General features: G+C 45.1%; 1 protein-coding gene across 2 annotated transcripts in view; it reads right to left on the bottom strand.

The window, feature by feature from the left end:
• Nucleotides 1-7,390: 7,390 nt before the first annotated feature.
• PLEKHD1 (pleckstrin homology and coiled-coil domain containing D1) overlaps nt 7,391-22,577 on the bottom strand; it is a 28,838-nt gene continuing 13,651 nt past the window's right edge. Inside the window, exons 5-13 of one of the 2 annotated variants that reach the window (XM_077784106.1) lie at nt 21,914-22,005; nt 19,108-19,160; nt 17,069-17,163; nt 16,086-16,179; nt 14,644-14,822; nt 14,025-14,157; nt 12,163-12,307; nt 10,045-10,194; nt 7,391-9,642 (exon numbers count right to left, since the gene is read on the bottom strand). In XM_077784106.1, the coding sequence (XP_077640232.1) occupies nt 9,482-9,642; nt 10,045-10,194; nt 12,163-12,307; nt 14,025-14,157; nt 14,644-14,822; nt 16,086-16,179; nt 17,069-17,163; nt 19,108-19,160; nt 21,914-22,005 (1,102 nt within the window). In that variant the 3' untranslated portion in view covers nt 7,391-9,481. Of the gene's footprint in view, nt 9,643-10,044; nt 10,195-12,162; nt 12,308-14,024; nt 14,158-14,643; nt 14,823-16,085; nt 16,180-17,068; nt 17,194-19,107; nt 19,161-21,913; nt 22,006-22,577 lie in introns of both variants that reach the window. The other variant, XM_077784105.1, reaches the window with a different exon arrangement.

Raw genomic sequence — 22,577 nt, 5'->3', positions numbered from 1 at the left:
GACCCCTCTTTTAACCACATGAAAATCAAGCTCTAAAATGACTGCTCTAGCTGCCTTGTGTGTGCTTCTCTCTGCAGGGATGTGGCTGTGAAATGCAGCTGGGTGTGCAACCCAGAGCTTGTTCTGAGCAAGCACCAAGTACAAGGTGCTCCCTAGAAAGGGAAATGGTTGCACAGGTTCACCAGGTCAGCTGGGGAATGGCATAAGTTGCTTTCTCCTCCCATGGAGCTCCAGCCTGGCACCTCTACTTACCAGTTTTTCTATTTCATTAAGTTTTACCTCCTCCCTACAAGTAGACTTTAATTACGACTTCTCTACATTTCTACCATGCTCCAGATGACAGCATGGCCACCAAAACCAGGACCATCTCTTCCAGAGGATTCACCAACCTTCAGCCTCCAAAGGTTACAGCACCTAGCCTGGATAACCCTCTTCCCCCAAAAATGGTCCATATATGTTTAGATACAAATAGTTATTGGAAAATGTATCTAATTATATATAGCCTTTCCAGTAGTAAGTCTAAGGGCCTGGGACAGCAACTGCTTTCCCTCCTTCTCCTTATTGGTGGCACGATATCCTGCTTGCTGTGTGAGATTGGCTCCCTCCCACCAAGCACCCTGGTTCCTCTCCTTCCCCTTGCTCAGGCACTGCCAGCTGGGTTTGCCAGGTTTCCCTTGGAACTCCTCTGCCTTCCAGCTCTCAGGGCACAGCCAAGCCTGCTAGCCGCTGCTCCTGAATACCTCCTGGAGGGTCTGGGCTGGGTGTGTGCAGGAATGTGCTGGTCCAGGCAGCAGTTAATGCAGGTGGGGGAATCTCCATAGTATGCCAGAGACAACATGCTGCAGATCCTGCTCCCAGGCCTTTTTTGCCATAGATTAAGAATGGCACTAAAATTCACCCTGTGATAAGTAGGTGAAACATACTTATCTTGGCAAGCAGAAGAGATTAGAGGCTGTTTTCAATAAATCTCTGAAGATTAAGGAGAAAGGAGATTCCATAAAGTGAAATCTGATTTGTCTTTGGCACAGCTGTCTATCTAAAGATGAGTACACACATCTCACTTCTGTACAATTCACATTTCTCCACACACAGCCTCCAGAAAGTGAGCTGAAGTCATGGCTTTACTACTGTAACTAGCACTCATAACATGGCAGGCTGTGGTATCAGGGCTTTGGGGATGACAAATACTCACCCATTTCTCCTTAGAAAGGAGACAGGATTCAGTTCATGTTACCTTGGGAACTCACACCCTGCCATGGCAAACATCAGATGGACAGGCAGAGAAAAAGCTGAATATAGTCCTGTCTGTCCTACTGTCTTCTGACCTTACACAGCACAGCCTCCTTCTTCCATAATTGATGTCTCCTGCTGCAGAGGCAGCCACAGCTTCTGATTCTCTGGCTATCCCATTACAGCAGTAGTAAGTGCAAGCCCATTATTCTGCAAAACAATTCAAATTAATTCAGAGCCTTAAACCAAGAAGTCATTCTTTATAACACCACCTCTCCCTTACTGCACTGCAGCTACACAAAGTGAGCAGCTCCATTGCTCCATTTTCCCCATGAGCCCATTGTCTGAGACACACACACCATCTCCTTCAAGGAAACAGTCTCTTGGTTCTTTTCAGTGACATTCAGAGATACTTAAAACATCCCTGGTGCATGCAAGAGGGATGTCTTTCCATGGCTCTTAGGATATAGCTGCAGTCTGTTAAATCATGCAGATAGGAAAATGTGGAGGAAATTTCTAGGACACCACCTGTCTGACCTGACTTATTTACATGATGCTAGAGCAAGGAAATGCACTAGTTTTATAGGCCTTGTGATTTGAGGCTGCTTTTCCAGGGAAAAGCAGCAGCAAGGAAAAGGGCACATCTGTGTGCTTAGCTTCAGAAACCACGTTATCCCCGAGCCTCCTGGCCCAGCCCCTGCTCTGGGACAGGCTGCCTGCCCCCTTCCCCAGCATGGGAGCTGCGTGCCCAGCCCTGATCACAGAGGGCTGTCCCTCTGAGCCTCATCCAGCGGGCAGCTGGGAGGGTGCTGAAGTCCAGGCAGACTTTAGCAGGGTGCTGAAAGACGTGGAAAAGCTGAAGGCACAGCTGACCCGGCAGCTGAGGAGTGGAGGCACAGCCACGTCTCTAATGCAGGATTAATAATAGGCTGCTGTCCTTGCCAGGGCTGCTTACCCACATGCAGCCTTCTCTGTGGGTCTGGCAGTGCAGCTACAGCAGAGACACAGCCTCCAGGGCCACCCTCAGTTACAAAGCACACCAAGCTTCACCTGAAATTGAAACTCTCTGGTCTGCTCTCTGCCTCTGAGGAAAAACCAGAAATTACTTTTTGGACAAATTATTTTCAGGGAAAACAATAAAAATAAAAATAAAAATAAAAATAAAAATAAAAATAAAAATAAAAATAAAAATAAAAATAAAAATAAAAATAAAAATAAAAATAAAATAAAAATAAATAAATGATTATGAAATATTTGTTTGAATAGATGAAAAACTTGTCAGAGTGAAGGTCCAGTGGAGGGGACAGGTTCCTCTGCCTGCCCCTTGCCCATGTGAAACACACTGGGACAGGACCTGGCACAAGGACTCCAAAATGGCTCATGCTGCATGTCTGAGGTGAGGGGACACCCAGCACGACCCTGCCCAGCTCTGTACCCACATGTGGCCCCCTGGGCTGTGAAGCAGGGAGGGAAGGTTAAAAGAGCCCAGGGTGTTCACTGCCCATCGCTGTACATTTTCTACATGAAATGCTCAAATCAGAAAGACTTTGGATCAGGATGAATAATATTTCTAGACAGGAAGCCAGTGTTATGAAAAAAGCATGAGCAGCTATGAGGGTGTGTCTCACCTCCTTTGCACTCCAAAGACAGCACCCCCCCCACATCTCCACAGTGGCAGAACTGTCCTCCCACTGTTCCTGGGTGCTGCAAACCCCACCAGGGTGAGGCTAATTTCCACCTTGGGGAAACAGCCCCAGTTAAGCAAAGCAGAATAAACAGAAAGCTGAGGGAGCAGCCTGGAGGGGAAGGTGAGGAACAGCCAGCTTGCAATCCAGTTCAAAGCCAGGGAGAGCTGGATAGACAGAGCAGGGTGTATACTCACTTACTGTGTAAAGCAATATTTGTTTGCTAGCTCTATGATCCTCTTCAAGCACAGACAAGATGGAAACTCTGGCTATGGGCAGTGCACCAGAACCAATCCCAGAAGCATTTTTCAGGTCTGTTCCCTCCTGTCTTAAGGATACTTAATTCCTTTGCAGAGTTCTACCCAAAACAGCTATTCTTTGCTTCCCTGGTAGGACAGATCTTTTTTTCCTATTTACCCAGAAAGCAACAGTTCTTTCTTGCCCTTCTGTCTTTCCCTGGTCTGGGAATGAAGCAGAGCCCACACACAGCTTCCCTGACAGCCAGGCTGCACTTAGGAGCTGAACCAGGTGCTCAGAGCAGAGCATGGGGGCCAGGATCAGGAGATGCTCTTCTCCCTTCAGGAAGGGACTAGAACAGCTCCCACCCCTGTTCCCAGTAGCCTTTCCTAAGGCTGGCTCACTAAATTGCTTCCTTCCATTCTGCTGCTGAAATCTTGGTGGCAAGGTCTGCCTCAGCATGCTGGAATCCAACAGGCAGGATGGCAGGAGCAGCTCAAACTGTGGGCATGGGGCTCTCTGCTCTGGGTGGCAGCAGAGCTGCACACTGAGCTCATGCCCACTTGCAAGGGGAAGCCAAAGGCTCCCATGATGTGGAGATGCTGTGAGTGTTTCAAGAGAGGTATCATGCACATCCTTTGGGGCATCCAGGTTTGAGGGTGCTCTCTGGATCCACAATCACCACCACTGTTTCTGAGCAAGGCTACAACTCAGCAGCAGCTGGTCACAGCTGGAGGGATTTTCTGTGTAGCTAGCAGCCATCAAAACTAATCCCATGCCAGCACCAGGAGCCAGCCACGTGCTAAAATGGACTAAGTGTGCACATTTTCTTCTAGTTCCTTCCGCATCGACCAGGGCAAGGAACTAAAACATTTCCTTCACCAAACAAATTCATTTTCCCTTACTGCAAGGCTTCAAGCTCCAAATACAGTGTATCCCACTACTCCCCCTTATCCAAGCTTGGTATCTGTGATAAGCACAATTATTTTACCCATCTGTGATACCTTTGAATGGCTGAGAATTTTCTGTCCTCATTTTGGAGCCCACGTTCCCCCTACACAGGCAGGAAATATAGCTCTGCCTGCACATTCTTTCTCTTAATCTAAAATAAGTTCCACATTAAACCACACTTGATCTGTATTTGTGTAAGGGAGGAAACCACTACAAGAGAAATTTAGGAGAATCAGAAAGAAAAGCAGCCTTCACTGCCATTCCCCACATTCCTTCATGGGTTGCAGCATCTCTTTGAAGTACCACACACTTGATCAGAGAGGGATCTAGAGGGCTGCTGCTCCAGGCCTGAGGAGTTTCTGAACATTCAAACTCCTCAAGAATTACAGGAATTTCCAATATCTTCCAGCACATGTTTAGATACTCAAAACCTTTCCAGCTCCCCTGAGCTGCCTACAACAAGCTTGTGGTGTGCCTTTGGCAGAATCAGGAAAGGAAAGGAGAAATTAAAATGGTGGCTACTCCCAAGCAAGTTACAATCCAATCAATCTCCGGCAATTTTTGCATTGAAAGCCTGCTCCTCTACTTTGCTACAAAAGCCACAGTACTCTCACCTTCTTGCTATGTCATTTTTGTTGCTGGTAAGATTAGTGCACAGCATAAAGCACGACCCATCTCTGCCACCCAAGGACCTTGAATGCTCTGTGAGCTGTCCCAAAGACGGAGTTCTGCCAAACATGCTATCGCCCTGGTCATGGCTGTGCTTCCAGCAGTGACTGACACAAGCCTCCAGCCTTACTCCATCAAGGCTGAGAGACAGAACCTCTTTTGAACAGAGCCTAATTCCATTGCAGGGAATCAGTTTGCTCACACCCACCACAAACAGCTTGTTTCCAAACCCCCTTATTATCTTGGAGATGTCAAAAATATTAATTTCCGTTTTGCAGAACTTAGGTACAAAAGCCCACAACAAAAAACAGAACCTATTTTCCTCATGTCAGAGAGGCAGGGGCTGTACCTCCTGTGGGCAGCCACTGATGTGTGGAGGAACAGGGTGCTCTCTCCTACCCCAGAATTAATGATGAAGAAACCAACAAGAGCAGCTCTAGGAGAGGACATATCCTGCCACTCTTGGGTGGTTTCCACAGAGAGCTCTAAGGCAGGGGTGCATTCAATAAGAAATCAAGGGTAAGCAGAGTTCACTTAGTAGTTTAAGCAATGCAAGGTTTGCACTTTTCAGGATACTGCAAAATAAGAGCACATGACCCTGCTGAGTTATTTATTGCAACACCTCTGAGTTAGCAAAAGGTGCCTTTGTTAACCCCACAAAACGGCCTTTATAATTTCTCTTCCTTTGAAGTGCCAGATCTGCCAATACTAGACTAAAACCCAAAATCTGTACGATCTGTATGTTGGTTCAAGCACTACAGTGTATCCTGCAAAGAGCAGGAAGGTCTCACAGTCCTGAGTACTCAGTTGGATCTTTCTGCATTTTGGCTGTGGAGATAAGCTTGCAGTAAAAAGTGCTACTCAATATATAGAAAGGGATGTTGTCTCAGTACACAGAAACACACTGCACCAGTTTGTTTAACAGGCCACCTCAGACCCAGCTCTCAGGTGACTCACTACAACAATTCCTCTTGCTTGGTCATTTCACCCATTCAAATCCATGCTCGGACTAGGTGGGTAAAAAATTGTACACAGGCTAGGCAAAAAACTGCATAGTTGTCCTTGTGCATGAGGAAGAAAATGCCAGAATTAATGCATCCTTCAAAGACACACCAGCACCAAGGAGCACTGAGTGTCCAGGCAAGCCCATGCCTTGGGCAAGACCTTCAGAGCATGGGCCACTTTCCTGAGAGCAAACCTCTCTTTGCTGGGTACAACATGAGCCAGCTTCTAACAACCACAAAAAGTGACTGCATTAAAACAATTCTAAACAGACTATTCCTATGGAAATCTAGCATCTTATTTCCATAGAGATACACTAATATTACACTAAGTCCCAAGCAGAAAGCCTGCCTACTATCTGGAGCTAAAAAGAAGCCATACTTTGTAGCTGAAAACTGCCACCAGCTTATGTCACTTGTGTGCCAGGCACAGCAATGCACAACACGCACCAGCAACCATTTATCCTTCATTATCTACTTCTGGCCCCAAGGGCAATTTCCATTTCTTATCCACTTTTCTGCTTTAGAAGCAGCACAGACTGGGGGCAGCAGGGTTAGGGCTGCCTTTCTTTCTCTGACATTAACTTCTGTGCAAGAGCAAAGCCTTGGGGTGGTGGGCACTCCAGCAGGAACCACTCTGCTTCACTAGGGATTGAAACATTTTACAAGGAGGATGATGTTAAGCCTTAAATTAGTTAATTGAACCTTTTACAGTGTCCATCCTTCACACTGTGAAAAGTAGCCAAGACAATGCAGAGGAAATCAGCATGCTTCACGTTTGGAAGTGTCTCTGGACAGGAGCAACAGGAAGCATCTTCAGAGAGAAAAGAAGTTACTAGGTGTTACCCAGAATGCGAAGATGATGAAGAATGGTCACAGGCTTTTCAGAGCCAGTCGAGGTGTTCTGCAACTCCTGAAGTGAAATCTTAAAGGTGCAAACCATCCTGTATTTTCTTCTATCCTCAGGCCCAAGAGAACAAGTTAGAGAACTCTTCTCATTGGAGGAAGTTATTACCTCATTCCCAGTTTTCCCAGCAGAAGAAAGCAATCTAGGATTACTAATGGAGGTATTTGAATAGAGGCGAGCTTCCTAAGCCATCTTCCTGTTACTGCATTGCGTTAAAAATACACAGAGAACATTGAAATCAGTAATTTCTGTGTCCTTTGAAAGGAGACAGTCACTTAATTTAGATGCTGTGGTGCACAGATGCAGCTCCTTGCTGGCTTTGCCAGGGAGATTACAGGGTAGTAGATTGCTGTGCAGCAGGGAATGACTGATGGAAAGCACCTCCTCACAGGTGGCTCAGGGCACATCTTGCTGGTTACACAGAGTTGTTCACTGACTTCAGCTAAGCAAGCGGGAGCTTTCTACTTCAGATGTGATACATTCTGCTTTAACTTTTTGCACAATTTAAAAGTGGAAGTGGGTAGCGAGGGTGAAAACTTTTTACATACACTCAATTCTTCTGAGAGGTGATGTAAAGCACGTAACACAACTCAGTGAAGCAGAGGAAGTGCACTGGCAGTAAATGAGTGTCACAATGATTTGTTTGAAATCCTGCAAAGACAATTTAACATCATTTTGGTGACAGTGTATCAAGAACACACAGGAATTCATTCTAGTGTCAGCATAAATTTTATTTACTTATTGCTGTCAATATGCACAGTAAAGGAAGACCTGATGTAGCTACCTCCTGCATACAATATTTCTGAAGAGTCACATATTGTGGCTTTGATGGTAATAGAACAAAAATGCTGTATTCACAGGCCACAGTTTTCCTAACTGCCTGAATTACAGATGCATTCCCTAGCTATCCTGTATTCTGTCCCTTGCAGCATCACCTAATATATATAGATCTTGTAACTGGAAAATAGCCAGAGATTATCTGGGAACAGCATAAAGGAAAAAAAAACATTTCTGTATTGCTTTATCAGAGCCCTTCAGCCTTGTAGGAGCAAGAATTAATTTGTGACTTTCTAGCATGTAAACACAAGCAGATAAACCACAGAAGGATCAAGTATGCTAAGGAAGAATGGGAACAATCTTCTCCTACCATATCACCTATTATCACAAAAACATCCTCCTTCAGAACTGGATCCTCTGATTGGATGAAACCTCCCAACGCCTGGCAGAAGGATACTAGCCAGTAACTGACTAACATGGGAAGTACAGGCTGTGCTTTCAAAGCTTTTCCTCTGGTCACACTAGAGTGATTCCATTCAGGAGCACCATACTGTCACAGGATGCTCCTCCACCCAGCATTAACTCCTCTCCGCTGGCTGGTAAGCCAAGGCTTGCTTTCTAGCCTCATCCTTGACTTATCCCTAGGAGGAACACTAAATTGGTAGGGAATTATGTAGGTGGCCAGATGCCAAAGGGTGTGAGTGGACCCTGTCACAGTCTGACTGGGACAATGACAAGCAAATACTTGTGTGTCACTGGACATACATAATACCCAGGGGTCCTGATGCCATGAAAGGTACAGTAAATCTGCACTTTACCCTAACCCCTAACTGTACTTCTGCTGCTTACTTTATTCACCTTAATATTGTCAATTTATTTATTTCCCTATTAATATGCAGGAGAAAACAGGGCAACACTCCAAGCATGCTTATCCTGTGCTCTGTAAGCACCAGGCTTACCCATGCTTCTACAGCATGGGTAATTATTAACCAACTGCTAAAATAGATGGGGAAGGCTGCAAGGGGTTCAGGGGTTCCACAACAAAGTGACTCCTCTCCTGTACTCCTCTCCCACAACCCTTACAGCTTACCTGAAGTGGCAGTGGGTTTTGTTGATGGACAGTCCTCACCCTCCTGCCCTCCAACTTGTTTTACAGAGGTGTTGAGGAAGCCATCAAAAATGAGTCAAAGGCTTCTTCACACTGAGGAACAGATGGCCAATAGCTAACATCTTCCCTAGTTCTGACAGCTAGATGTCCCAGTGCAAAAAATGTGCAAAGGTGGCCCCAGAATGTTCTGTCCACCATCAACACAACAGAACTCTCCCTCCAGCTTGCATTGATGACATTTGAATTACCTATAAGCTCTTCTCTGTACATGATCCTCCTTGGACCCAAATCCACAGCATCCTCCAGCTGTCTTCGCCTTGTGTTGTTGCTGTTTGCTTGAAATGATGTAGCATCAAGACAAAAAGTTTGGCCCTGTGTTTGATACTTTTGGCTATGCTTGGGAGGCTGGGACTGCTGCAGTCTTCAGGAAAAGTGCCCCACCGAAGTGCTGATTGACTGAGGGTGTGCAGTGAGCTAACTCCTAGGGGGAATCAAGCAGAACAGGGTGAGCTGTGCTCAGCTGAGGAGATTACACAAGCTGGAACATAGGCTGCTAAAGGTTTCCTCAGAAGCACTTGTGTTTGGCAGACAGACTAGACAGGGAAAGAAAGAGAGGCACTTCCTAAGCAACGGTCTCTGGTTCACTTTAACACTGACTGTGGCATCTTGGCAAAACATGGCTTAATGCAAGCAGCTGAAGCAAACAGGTCTGGAGTGATCAGCAGACAATGTCTGCCAGGCTGCAGGGAGCACTCAAACTAAAGCAAAGCCAATAACTGAAGAGATTGCCTACACACACCTCTCCCCCACCTTCCCCACCCAAATGCCAATCTCCCTTCTGAGCCTAGTGCCCAAGGCTGTAACTTTTGCAGAGCTGAATGGCAGGTTGAGCTCAGAAGCCCCCTCCCAAGAAGAGTCACTTTTTGTCCCCTGAAGCAGAATCCTTTTGTGACCTCATTATTTGATAGATAGTTTTCCTAAAGCGCTGGTCCCGGCTCAGTCTTTTGGCTGCTTCTTTCAGCTCTTCAATGTTTTCAGCTTCTGCATGTGAGAAGATGAAGGACTGTGACTGTTTCACTGGAACAAGAACAGCACAGAAAGGTAAGCACTCTGCATCAGGAACACAAATTAAAGATAAAGCTTCACTAGAGTTCACAAGCCACATGACCAACATGACTGAGCCTAACTCAGCCTGTGATTAGGCATTCTGATGAAGTAATATTTTAGTATGTTTTTTTAGGGGCCATCACAGGACCATCACAGAAGTTTAGCTTTCAACATGTATAAAGAAATGGGCAACAAGTATACAGGATCATTGCCTGCTCTCTGGGAAAGGAAGCTCCAAGTAGCATTGTGGCTGCATTCTACTGCTAAGGAACAGGAAATACAAACATTTGCAGAGACTTTACTGCTCTGCCAGTCCCATGGGCACATATCTTCTCCTGCAGGATATAAAGCAGAAGGCTGCATGATACCTACTGTCATTCCAGGAAGTGCTGGTTCTCCGGCAGCGGAAGCGGCAGCTCTTTATGCGGCGGGTGGCAGCCTTGTGGATGTACACGGAGTTCTTCATGATCACAGGCATCTTGGCCTCCAGCTCAGCATTGCGGATGCACTCTTCAAAGAACTCTGGGAAGAGAACACCACTGTTATAGTGATGGGACACACACTCCAAGCAATGAACCAGTCACAAGGGACTGCACTCGTTGATGGGCTGAGCCAGGTAATGATCATCTTCATGAACAACAATCCATAAAGCTCTGCAATATCATCAGAAAAAACGTTTTCAAAGTGACAAAGACCTCCAGTTCCTAATAAATGCATACTCAAATTTAGAAAGAACTGCAGCCATCCATTCCACATCAGTAATTCTCACAACTGCCTATGACTCAACAGCCAAAAGCCTTTGATACTGTGATAAAACTTCTCAACTCTGATGCCTTGCTCATCATACTTTCTTTGAAGGACTTCTAACACCAGTTAGGTCTAACTAGAAAAATAAGGTGTTGGCAACACCAGCACAGTCACACATGGTAAGGGATTTCTTAATAGCATAGCAAATACTAGCACATAGTTACATATATTATCGGCTCCAAGAAAAGCCCTGTGTCCAAACTCTGACATTATTCTGCCCTGATCTGCCACACAAACTGCTTTTCCTGCCCTATTTCCCTTCTTATGGTCTGACCAGTGTCTATTCTGCCATTCCAGTCTTGCTGTCCTCCTGCCTGTTGCTGTCCCTTGCTGTTCAAAGGCATCATGTGCTAATGTGCCCAAACTCTTCTATAAAGGGCAGGGCAGAGCTGCAGGAACCACTTGGAAGGACTGAGGCAATTTGTACTAGGACTAATGTTATGGGAAACATTGCTGGTCCCTTATCTTCTTTAGTGCCCTGCTCAATCAGTACATTTTTACTCTTTTGAAAAAAACATCCCCCAAAATCTAAGGTTGGAAATATCAGGAGACATTCAGTACCAGTTACTCATTTATACCCTGTGAAGCTCTACTTAAATGCTGAACTCAACACATCCACTTTTGCTCTGTTTTCTTACCATGGCTCTGAGCCAGTGAGATGAAGTTCAGAATCATGACTGTTTTTCTCCATTTAGAAATCTTACTTAGAAACTACCAAATAACTTGTTTTATTTATATATATATGTAAATTATAAGTATGTGAATAGATATAAAACTATTTATACATTTATTTCCCCCTATTTACCTAACAATACTCAGAATACCACAGGACTTTTTGACTTTTCTGTATTGGCCCAGTACATCCATCCTTCACTGAAATGAATCCTTAACTGTACAGACACAGCACCTTCATAAGCACTTCTCCCTGCACTGTAACTTGAGCATGAAAAACAAGTAAGATTTGACTCAATTTGACTGCTTATGTCTGTTTCCAAGCTTGACTCAAGCCAAATGCCAGGGTAATACCTCTCAAGAGAACCCAAAAAGACCCAATGCAAACAAACCTAAAAAAAGGCAAAGAAACAGGGATAACTTGTGAGAAGCATCATTCTTACACCTGACCCATGCACTGCAGTGCTGAGCAGATGCTGTGATTCAGCTCTGAGTAAAGATCCAAACTTCACCTTCTGGGTCACCTACCAGCACGTCGCTACAGCAACCACAGGCCTCCTTAAACTGGTGATATTCTTTTAACTAAGGCTGAGAAATAAAGCCTTGAGGGGAATCAGAGGACTCCTTATAACCCAAACCTAGTCAGTAGTCAGTTTTTATAGCTCTGCCACAGCTTCCCTGTTTGACATTTTGGAAAGTATTTGCTCATCTCTAGGTTTGTCTTCCACCCAAGAGAGAAGTCTGGAATAATTTCATGCTCCCTTGAGAGGCTGGAATAATTTCAACCTCCTTTGAGGGCAAAACAGCAACTACTTGCATAGCACCTTATGGCTCCTCAGAGGAGATGTGTGATGGAGGTACAAGAAGTTGGGAGACCACATATATGTGCAGCTTTGCTAATTTGGAATTTTCCTTGTATGTCTGGTAAGATAGGTAGAAATATTTTCTTTGTATGTCTGGTAAGATAGGTAGAAATAGTTTGCTCATCAGTAGAGAGCATAGATGACTAACTTCTCAAGTTACTGACATCTGCTTTCATCTTCTTCTCTTTCTCCTTGTTGCAATTCAGAGAATTTAAGCCTTGCTCCAAGCTCTGCAATGCTTCTTCAGCCTCTCTCAGTCTCTTCTCCAGATCCATGCGTACCTTCACTTCAGCCTGAGGAAGAAAATAAGAATAGCTAGAAAACAGCTTGTTTCTCAGTAAACATCCTGGTAACTCACAAGGTCTGTGAGGGACTTGGCATGGATGAAAATGAAAAGACAACAGGGACGGAAATCCCTAGAAGGGCAATATAAAGGTGTTTCTCATGTCTTCAGACAGAATCTGAAGTCCAGATTATTGTAGTAATTTTCATTTACTCTGACTTCATTTTTCACAGTTTTCCTCCCATTGCATAAACCATATGGAATCAGAGATGCTATTTCAATACATTAATTTGTGCTAATTCAAGTACTTGCAGCTCAGCAGGAACAGAAGGACATCAATCCAGCTTTGACAGACTTGAGATAAAGGCAGTCAATTCCCACAAAGGGATGTACAGTACTTAGTTTCATAAACAAAACACAAGAGAATTTAGAAATACTGTACTGGTTTTGCAAAGGAGAAAGACTACACAGCTTAGGTCAACTTAGCTTTAGTCTGGCCAAGTAGAAAGTTACAAGATAAGAAAATATTGGAGGTGCAGGAAAAAATAACTCAGGGGTTTTTTTTTACAAAATATTTGTAAAAGGAGTTTGAGCGCCAAACAGCCAATTATTTTACATAACCTTTACATTATTTAGGTTTAAATAAAATGCCATACTTTATCCAGTTACCTTTGCATAGATTCATGTATTGTCTGTTACGAAGAAGGGCTGGTCCCTCAGCTGAACTCCTCTACTTTTGAACCCAAGTTCTTGCAGAGGTTACTGAAGATTTAAAATTCTTAAGGTTGGTTTTCTGACCACAAGTGAGGAGGGAAGATCTCTCCTCAGTTCTGCAACATCTATATTAGCATTTCTTCCAAATCATCTTTATTCTTGATTGTGTCTACTTTCCCCTTTTATTATTTTTCCTTCCCTCCATCCATAGATGATGCTTTCACAGTAGCAAATTAAAAGACTTGCACTGAATTAATTAATTAGGCTTCAGGATGTGAAAATAAACAGTAGTCCTACATAGGTAAAAGATAGCAATTTCATGTGTTACCATGCTATCATAGTGCTTTGGGTAGGAGGAGACCTTAAAGATCATCTCATTCCAACCCCTCACCCGCAGGGAGGGATAATTTTCACTAGACCAGGTTTCTCAGAGCACCATCTAACCCAGTCCTGAACACTTCCAGGATGGACTATCCACAATTTCTCTAAGCAATTTGTTTCAATGCCTTACCACCCTCACAGTAAAGAATTTCTTTCTAATCTAAACCTCTCCTCTTTCTGATTGAAGCCAATTTCACCTGTCCTATTACTACACATCCTTGTAAAAATTCCTATAAAAGTTTCCTTATCAGAGCCTTCTCTTCCCTAGGCCAAACTCTCCCAGCCTGTCTTCACAGGAGAGGTGCTCCAGCCCTCCAAGCACCTTGGTGGTCCTTCTCTGGGTTCACTCCAACAGGTCGACATCCTTCCAGAGCTTGATGCAGCACTGCAGGTGGGGTCTCACCAGAGTGGAACAGAGGGACAGAATCACCTCCCTTGCCCTGCCTGCTACTCTGCTTTGGATGCAGACCAGGATACAGTTGGCAATATGAAGCATAGCTTATGAAGTTTTATGACCAAAATGTGAAAACTAAATAAAACCAAAAGTTTGGCTTGATAGGGAATGAATTGAAAGAGCAAATGGAAGCACTCTGAGCCCAGGGACAGCAGTGTGTGACGTATGCAGGGGATACCTTGAGGTCTCTCTCTGCCTGCTGTTTCTCTGCAGTCAGCTCCGAGAGCGAGTTCTGCAGCGCTTGCGACTGGGAAGAGTAAAACTCCCGCTCCTCCTCCAGTGCTCGAGACCGCTCCTCATTCTCCTTCATCCTGGTGCATGGCACAGCAAACAAAGATGACCATTCCCACCCCAACACAACTCACAGGAAGGAAAGGAGCTCAGTGTCACGATGGGGCATGCTCAACTACCTGACTGCCCAGAGCAGAGACGCTAACAGGAGCACTGTGAGCTCCATTGCAACAACACAGGCATTGCTGGAGAAAGCCAGCTGAACAGTTCTTGAATGGAACATTCTCAACTCCCAGATGAGGCCCAGGAGCAGCAAATGCTCCATATGGGCAGGCCATGAACACCTTCCCATGTCCAAGTCCTGGTGTGAAAGGAGCAGGCCCAACTGGGACCTGCCCTGCCTCACTCTGTCTCCTTTGAAGGATTGGCAACCTGAACTCCTGCCATTGGAACCAGACAAGCTTCCAGACTTGTCTGATGCTGGCAACCAAAAAGCAAGTCAGCAGACAGTCACATCATTTGGCATCACTAAGCCTGAGCAGAAGTGTCCTCTTTCCCCCTTTCACCTTTTCTCTGCCAGGAGTTTCTCCTGCAGAAGTTGCTGCATCTTCTCTTCAATCTGTCGCAGGCTGCAGTGCAGTCCCCAGATGGGGCTTTGCTCCTTGCTGGGGCTGGTTGGAGGTGGGACTTGGCTCTCATTTTCTTCCAGCATCTCCAGCATTTGTTGTTTTTCCAGGGAGAGCTCCTTGAAGAAGGACAAGAGATTGTGAGTATCAGCCAAGTCTAGCGTTTCTGCCCTGTTCCTGCCTGGTTCTTCCTTCCTGAGTGCCTCTATCTTTACATCCACATGCCTCATTCAGGTAAACACAGGAACAACAAAATTTGGGTTTCGTTTCATACCTGCTTCACAGGGAGCAAGCCTCCAACACAGCCTTCACTACAAAGGGGTGAACCAGCAGGCTCTTTTGATGTGATATGTTAGCAAGGGCACAACTCCGAGACTGGAACCTTATGCTTCCCTGGTGCATCACAGATGCAGGTTCCCTGCCTTCCCTGCTCCACTTGTTCCTTAGTGGGAGCTGGAGGCACCCCCTCTGTGGTACTTCTAACTGTAGGCAATGGGACACATCACTCTGTTTGCCTCTGAAGTATTCAATGTGCAATTAAGGCAGGAATAGTACTTCCATAGCTTTCCAGTTATTTTTTTCATAACTGAGGGCAAAGAGACGAACTCAAAGAAACAGATTTTTGGACAAACTTGCAGAATTTGACACAAACATTAAAGATGACCTTGCAGCTTCAGAATGCCAAGTGTGTGGAAATTTCACAAAAAATATACATTTAGAAAAGACACTTTCCACAAATCCAGCAGTAAAGAAAGATTTTAATACATCAAGACTCTGTTTCCTAGATTCCCATGTGGTACATGATTTCCTAGGGAATTATGCTCCCTTCTGTGAACAAAGAATGCCCTTCTGCTGCTTCAAATTCCACCAGAAGGTAGGGAGGTGCAGTTAAAAAAAAAAAAAAGCTCATCACAGACTTACAGTTATGTTGGCTGGAAGGGACCTTCCAGTAGGCTCCTGCCCAGCTTGCTGTTCAGAGCCAGTCTGTCAGCACAGCAGGATATGATCAGCTGTGGCTGTTTACAGTCTGAAAACAGTCCACAATGAAGGTTCCTCAGCCTCTTTGACTGCCTGCCTGCCTATCGGGTGACAATTCTCTCCCTACTGTTCCACCTAAGCTTCCTAAACTACAGCTTATCATGGTTATTGTCCTACCACCGTATTACCTGGTACTGCTGAGAAAATCTTGGTTCACTTGTGCTCTGTGTCATTTCTCATCCTTTTCTGAAGGGGATTTTGGTGTTCATATCAGCTACCAAATGACCCTGTTCATCTGTACAGCACCTCAGCTCTGGCATTGGCAGATGTTGGATTCATTCCATGTGACAGCACTGCTTTCAGGCCAAAATGCTGTCACTCAGAGGGGAGGAGCAGTCACTCACCTCTAGGGTGTTCTGTAAGGACTCTGTCAGGCTTCGCAACTCTTTCTTCTCTTCCTCCACTCCTTTAAGGGAGCGGGCTGTGAGCTCCAGCTCCCTAAAGAAGCAAAAAAGGTGACAGCTACTGCAGGGGAACGATTGCGCCACAGACTGCACCCAGGCTGTGCAGGCTGAGGGTCTCCTGGTGCAGGACCTGCAACCATCAGTAGGTACAGCCAGTCCTGGTGAGACAGGAGTTTGCCAGGAAGCATCACATCCTGCAGGTGTCCAGGAGCCTCACTGTGCCTCCTAATCATCAAACCCAACCCAACAGTTACTGCACTTCTCCAGCAAGGGCAGAGCCATGGTTGCAACTGAAAGAGCTCAGACAGGGCAGTCACATCTAAGCAGAGCCTTTGAAAACAAAAATGGTTTGCAAAATCACACTGGCTTTTCTGAGATGTTACTTAGGGAGAAAAAAAGAAGAAAAAAGAACGATAGCAAAAAATGCCCTTTCAACGCGTGAGGCAAAGCACTTTGATCCTTCTATTTCGAAGTACATTTGCTCCAAATATTTTGCATAATTAACTTTAAAAATGACAAAACTAATCTTGGTGAGGCAACATCATCATACATCCGTTGTCATTCAGCTGATAGTGGAAAACCAGATCCAGGTGTCTGGATCTGCTCAGTCAGCTGAATTAATTTGCTCTCTGAAATCTTCTCTTGCACCTGTCCATTACCATGCTACCCCAACTAATCTGGGGGTTGTTTGTGTCCCAGCACTTTGAAATTAAATTGCTGGAGGCCTGAGTGCAAAATGAAGCTGAGCTGTATTCTATTGGCCACAAGCAATAGCAAATGCAGGTAAAGAGCCCACAGCCATTCCCGTTTTGGTCAATGCAGCATCTCCTTCCTACATGCACAAACCAGGTGCATTTTACACTGTTTGATGGTACTTTTGCCCGGTGTGGGAGTTGTATCCTTTCCCTGCCCTGCTGCCGTACCGTCTGATCTCCTCCTGCTCCAGCCGCAGCTCCCGCACCACCTCTTCAAAACGCTGCTTCTCTGCTTCCAGGATCTGGTTCAGACGCTCCAGTTCCTGCTCCAAAAGAGAAGACAGGAATGCACCCTGCCGACACAGTTAGGAGAGGCTTCCCTGTTAACAACTCCTGAGACTTGTAACATGGCATGTAACCCAAGCTGCGTAGGGCTACAGGCTGTCTGACTCCACCACACTTTTGTTTGGGGCAATTAGAAGGATTTGAGGTTGTCTGAGGATTTTCAGATATCCAGAAGTCCCAGCCAGGTTACCAAGCACCTGGAGATCTCAGACATGCTCCCTTGCAGAGGTCAGCTCAGGCACATATATACAGAAGGTCCAAAACTCCCTGGGAATGCTGGGCATTTTCAGGCACACACCCACACAGATACAGAAAAGCCAGACAGCCTCAGAAAGCAGCAGGCCCAGAATCTCTGTGCCTGAAGTGTGATACTTCTATCAGTTCAGCCTTTCTTCTCACCCCCACTGGTGCAGGAAAACACAAACCATTCAGTTACAGCTTTGCACAGTTTAATCAGCCTGTCACTATCTTTGTGCTGATAAAATCAAAATTCAGCAAGGGTCCCTCTCCTGGCCAGGTCCCCTTGCAGCCATAGTTGCTGTGCAGAACTCCTGCTACAGGCTCATGCCAGTCACAAAACAGTGCTGGCACTGGATAAATTCCTAATTAAGACTCTTGCTTCATGGTGCAGGTACACAGTTCAAGCTGCTTTCCCAACGTACTGCTCTGAAGCCTTCAGGCTCCCAGAGGATCAAACCACAGTTCAGTGAGCTCTACATTCAGTCCTTCACAGCACCAAACTCCTTCAAATTAAGGAGTTTGCATTTCTGCCCCATCTGCTCTTTGTAGGCAATGGAATTACTGTGCATGGCTTTGGAAGAGCAGAGATTTGTTCCAAGATCTTCAGACAAGGTCATTTCCCCCTCAGGCTACCTCACCAGAGGGAGATGTCCCTCTGCAAAGGCAAAAGGAGCTTAGCCCTAAGCAAGTGTCCAAGCCACTTTTGGATTTTAGCTTTCCAGAAATGTATGCAAGAAAAAGATAAGCCTGAGAAGCCAAGGTCAGCATTGCCATCTTTTCCTAAGGAGAGGCAACAGTAATTTTGGATAAACTGGAAAGAGCATGAAGCACTTTGCAACATTGTTAATATGGTGGCCCATATCCATGCAGGCTTCCCAACTGCATAATAGGACAATCCATTTGCACAGCTATCCTGCCATGACTTTATGGTGGTGCTATAAAAATCAGTATAGATTTGCATCAGTAAATATAAAGATGTGCTACTTTTATTATATTAAGCAATTATAAGCTAGGAATAGTTTGAAAAGCTATTATAAACTTAATAAAGCAACCTGGCCTAATGGATGTCCCTTCCCTGCCCATGGCAGGGGTGTTGGAATGAGATGATCTTTAAGGTCCTTTCCAACCCAAACCATTCTATTCCAAGGTAAATTAAGGTATAATAGTCACATCTAAGGAAGTGCTCTCTTAATTTTTCCCTAGTGCAACATTTTTTATTCTCCCCATCTCTATTGTGTCCAAAGAACAAACCACATTGTTTTTTGTTCTCCTTGTTTTTCACAACAGTATCCCTATGCTAGAACAATGCTTGTTGACTTGCTGTCTAACTGTAGAGATGGGTCTTAATCGCCATAATCTTCTTGAATCTGCCAAATAACAATTGTATAATTCAATCCAGTGAGTATGATTTTCATTTGATCTTCCTTCCTGGTCCTTCTGGAGTCATAATGACAAACCTGCTGCATGGAAAGTAACAGGGAAAGGGAGCAGGAATATACCTCCATGACCCATCTCATCTTATTATTCCTCTCTTCATCCACAGGACCCAGAGGTTAGCTGGAGACTCTTGTGCCTCCACAAGCCTCTCTCCCTGAACACTGACTTGCCTTTGAACAAACAAGTCCCGACCTCCCAGCCCTGCCACATGGCAGTTGAAGGATATTGGCTTGTGATGAACTCACCTCTTTTTGTTCCCTCTGCAGACATAGCTCTTCTGTTTCTTCCATTAGTTTATCTGCAAGCACACACAAAAAAAATTCCAAGCACAGAGAAAAGCACTGGGATATTTACAAACAAGAAACACTGGCTTTGTGAAGCTTGAAAATGCAGTATTCCCTATTCCTTTGTGTGTATCTGTCTGGGAGGCTCCAAAGGCTGAGATGGCACTAATGGGATGTTCTCTAACTTTCCTCCTGCCAAATAACTTAATAAACTAAACAAGCATATTGCTTTGTAGTCTTTCTAAGGTTTCTCAGTATTCTTAAAGAACATTAATGAACCATCCTTCACCATCCTCTGAGTCAGGAAAATATTCTTATCTCTGCTTCACAGATAAGGAACAAGGCACAGAAAGGTCACATGAGTGCAGAGGGTCACACAACATGTGTGTCAGTTTTCCTTCAGCTCAGTGCCCCATCCTCACCTGCTAGCCCATCATCCTCTCATTCGCCCTCTGGGAAGCACTGCCAATTCCCTATTGTCACCTTGGGATGTCCCAGCCAAGCTCAGAAAACAATCCCTAACTTAGCCACCAAACTTCTGCTGTACAGAGCAGTTCCCCTCAACATCAGTTGCCCTTGTCCCCTGAAGACACACATGCCCAGCAGAGGCTGTGCTCTGGTCCTCACCCTGCAGCCTGATGCTCCTCTGCTGTGCCAGCTGCAAGCTCAGAAGCTCTGCCTCGTGCAGCTCTCAGCCACGCTTACAGGAACCCAGACAGAAACGCTTCTCGGGTTTAGCTCACAGCTCTGCTGCCATGGGAGCTGGGGCAGACTGGCTGGAGCACTTCTACCTTCCTCTTGTCAGGTGAGTGAGGTGCTACTGATTTCCCTGGTATTGAGGACCTGACAAGGTTACTGCTGCTGGCAGGATTACTACTTCTAGGAGGAATGCAGACCTCTATCTCCTGCCCAGAGCAGGGCTCCTGGTGCCAGAGTGTTACCTGGCAGGGCTTTTGGTGCCAGAAAGTGTTACATTACCAAAGCTCTGCTGAGCACCACTGCTGCCTTTCTTTCCCACTCTCTCCCTCTTCCTCCTGGCCAGAACCCAGCACAGATGCACTGTAATTACAGAGGCTCTCCTACCTTCCCTCTTCTGCCCCTCCTGGGGGGCCCAAGCCCTGGACCTGATGGGCTTCTATAATGTCCATATCTGACAGTGCAACCTGGATCCCAGCCTCGTGGAAGATAACTCAGTGTGGATTGAAGAAATTTCTCAGAGCAGTGTTCCTTCAGAGAACCTTGACCTGCTTCCAGGAGCAGTGCCTGATCTCAAAGCTTGACTACAGGATGGACACAGATCATTGAAGGTAAGGCTAATGAGGCAGAAGCCTTAGCACTTGTATAGAAATAGACAGTTCATGTCAAAAGAAAGTAACCAACTGTGACAATTGACCAGCTCTGAATGTTCTTGTCATGGACCAAAGAATCCAGTGAAATATATATTTTATATTCCAAATATCTCCTGCTTGCCACAGAATGTGCATTCCTCTATTTCTCCACCACCTTTTCTTTTATCATACTAAAGAGCTCTTTAGTCTTTAAAGCCCTTTCATTTGCTCTGGTGGTTGCAAAATAATGTTTTGACAAAACTTCCTCTTTCTAATTTTCCTCCTGTGTCTGTCCCTACAGGTCCTTCTTTCAGCATCCCCTGTTATTCCTTTGTCAGGTGTGGAACCACTTCTCCCTGCCTGCCTCACGTACGAGCCCATCCATCACCTCACATGGGTGAATGGTGTTCAGATGGACAGAGTAAACATGACTTAATCATTGTTAATTATCACTGTTATATGTGAGACCATATGCTGAGATCAGCCCTGATCCATGTGGATGCAGAAATGCAAAAAGCACCTTAAGATTCCTCCAGTGGCTTGACAATTAGGAGTAGATAGCATGAGCCACTGCTCAAGGCATCACCAACCTGAAGCACTCAAATTTCTGCTATCTTATTTAAAGCAGATAACTCTCCAGACAAGTCAGTGGGCCCACGCTTGTGACCTGCAGTCACCAGGTCAGAAGGTCTCTTAGACCTGGGGAATGGAGTAACTTAGAGGGCATCCAAGTTAAAAGGGCTGCTCTCCCTTGGCTCTTCCTATAGGCAATGCAGGGAAGAGATAACTGGACCTCCCAAGGCAGTCAGAACATTCAAGGTATCAGGCCATGCAGAGGCTGGTTCCTAAATAGGGCATTAGATTACATACATAGATTATTTCATGTTCATCTGTTCTTTCTCCTCTGTCTACACAGAGAGCACTGACAAATTAGCCACTGCCATTAGATACCTCAAAAAAGCCCATATAAATGCTCCCACTGCCAATATGACCAGTGTGAGAACAAAGATCAAGTAGAGTAAGACCAAAAAAACACCATCTAGGTGAAGAAAAATCACATTATGAAAAGCTGTGACCAACCTCAGAAGTATCAGACCTGTCTGATTGAGGGAGACAAAGGTATTGTCTGTTTGCCAGAGCAGCTGAAACCAGCACATCCAAAGCTCTCAGGGGTGGCAAATATTTGTACAGATGAGCCATGGAAGACTGCAGCATGTTGGGCAAAGCATGTTCCTCCTTCACACTCCACACAAATGTCCAGATTCCACCTTAACTTTGCACGTTTTGACTCCCTTCAGATCTGAATTCCAGCTGCTGACCACTCAAAAGCTTCATCCAGAGAAAACCTGTAGCTGCTCGGCTTTACCACAGTGACAACTCCAGGAAAAGCAAAATTACTAGTTTGGCCTTTATGGCTTTTCAAAGTAAGAAAAGCCTACCCAAATATTCTTGTTTCTCCTTGGCCAGCTGCAGTCCTTGAGCTTCCAGGCTCTCAATCATGGCTTCTCCCAGTTGGGCATTCTTCCAGGTTCTAGGGAGAGCAAACACAAAGCAGGCAATAAAAGAGAGCTAAGGATCCCACAAACTAGGACAGGGGATTCTGCCTAGCAAACTACCAAGGAATTCAAACGTGCAGACTGTCATCAGCTGGGATCATGATTCTCTAAAATTTTTCTCCACAAATGAATTGGAGAAATTTCCCCGGCATTCAGTTGTTTTTTGGTTTGTTGGGGTTTTTTGGGTTTTTTAGGGCTTTTTTGTCTGTTTGTTTTAAATACGTGGGCTATATGTCAACACCTCACAGCTATTCAAATGTTTTTTCCAGTGTTTTGGATATTTCTATAATCTGCTTAATTTTGAGGGCTCTCCAGACCAATCCAGCATATTCACAGCCTCCAATTGCAACAGGATGTACCTGGAAACCTTTAAATGACAGACTTCAGAGCCAGAATTCAGCTTTTAACTCAAGTAACTTCCCACTGCCAGCAACATTCTTTTGCAGCCATTTCAATATTTTGCTGTTAGAGTCACTCTTCCCCTTCAGACTTCAACCACTTATTGAATCTTTCCTATGGCCTTTTACCTTTAGTCTTTCTGGTATCC

This window comes from Lonchura striata, chromosome 6 (genome assembly GCF_046129695.1).
Source record: "Lonchura striata isolate bLonStr1 chromosome 6, bLonStr1.mat, whole genome shotgun sequence".
Lineage (NCBI taxonomy): Eukaryota > Metazoa > Chordata > Aves > Passeriformes > Estrildidae > Lonchura > Lonchura striata.
Note: the sequence above shows the minus strand (reverse complement) of the source record. Positions and strands in the feature narration are given on the sequence as shown.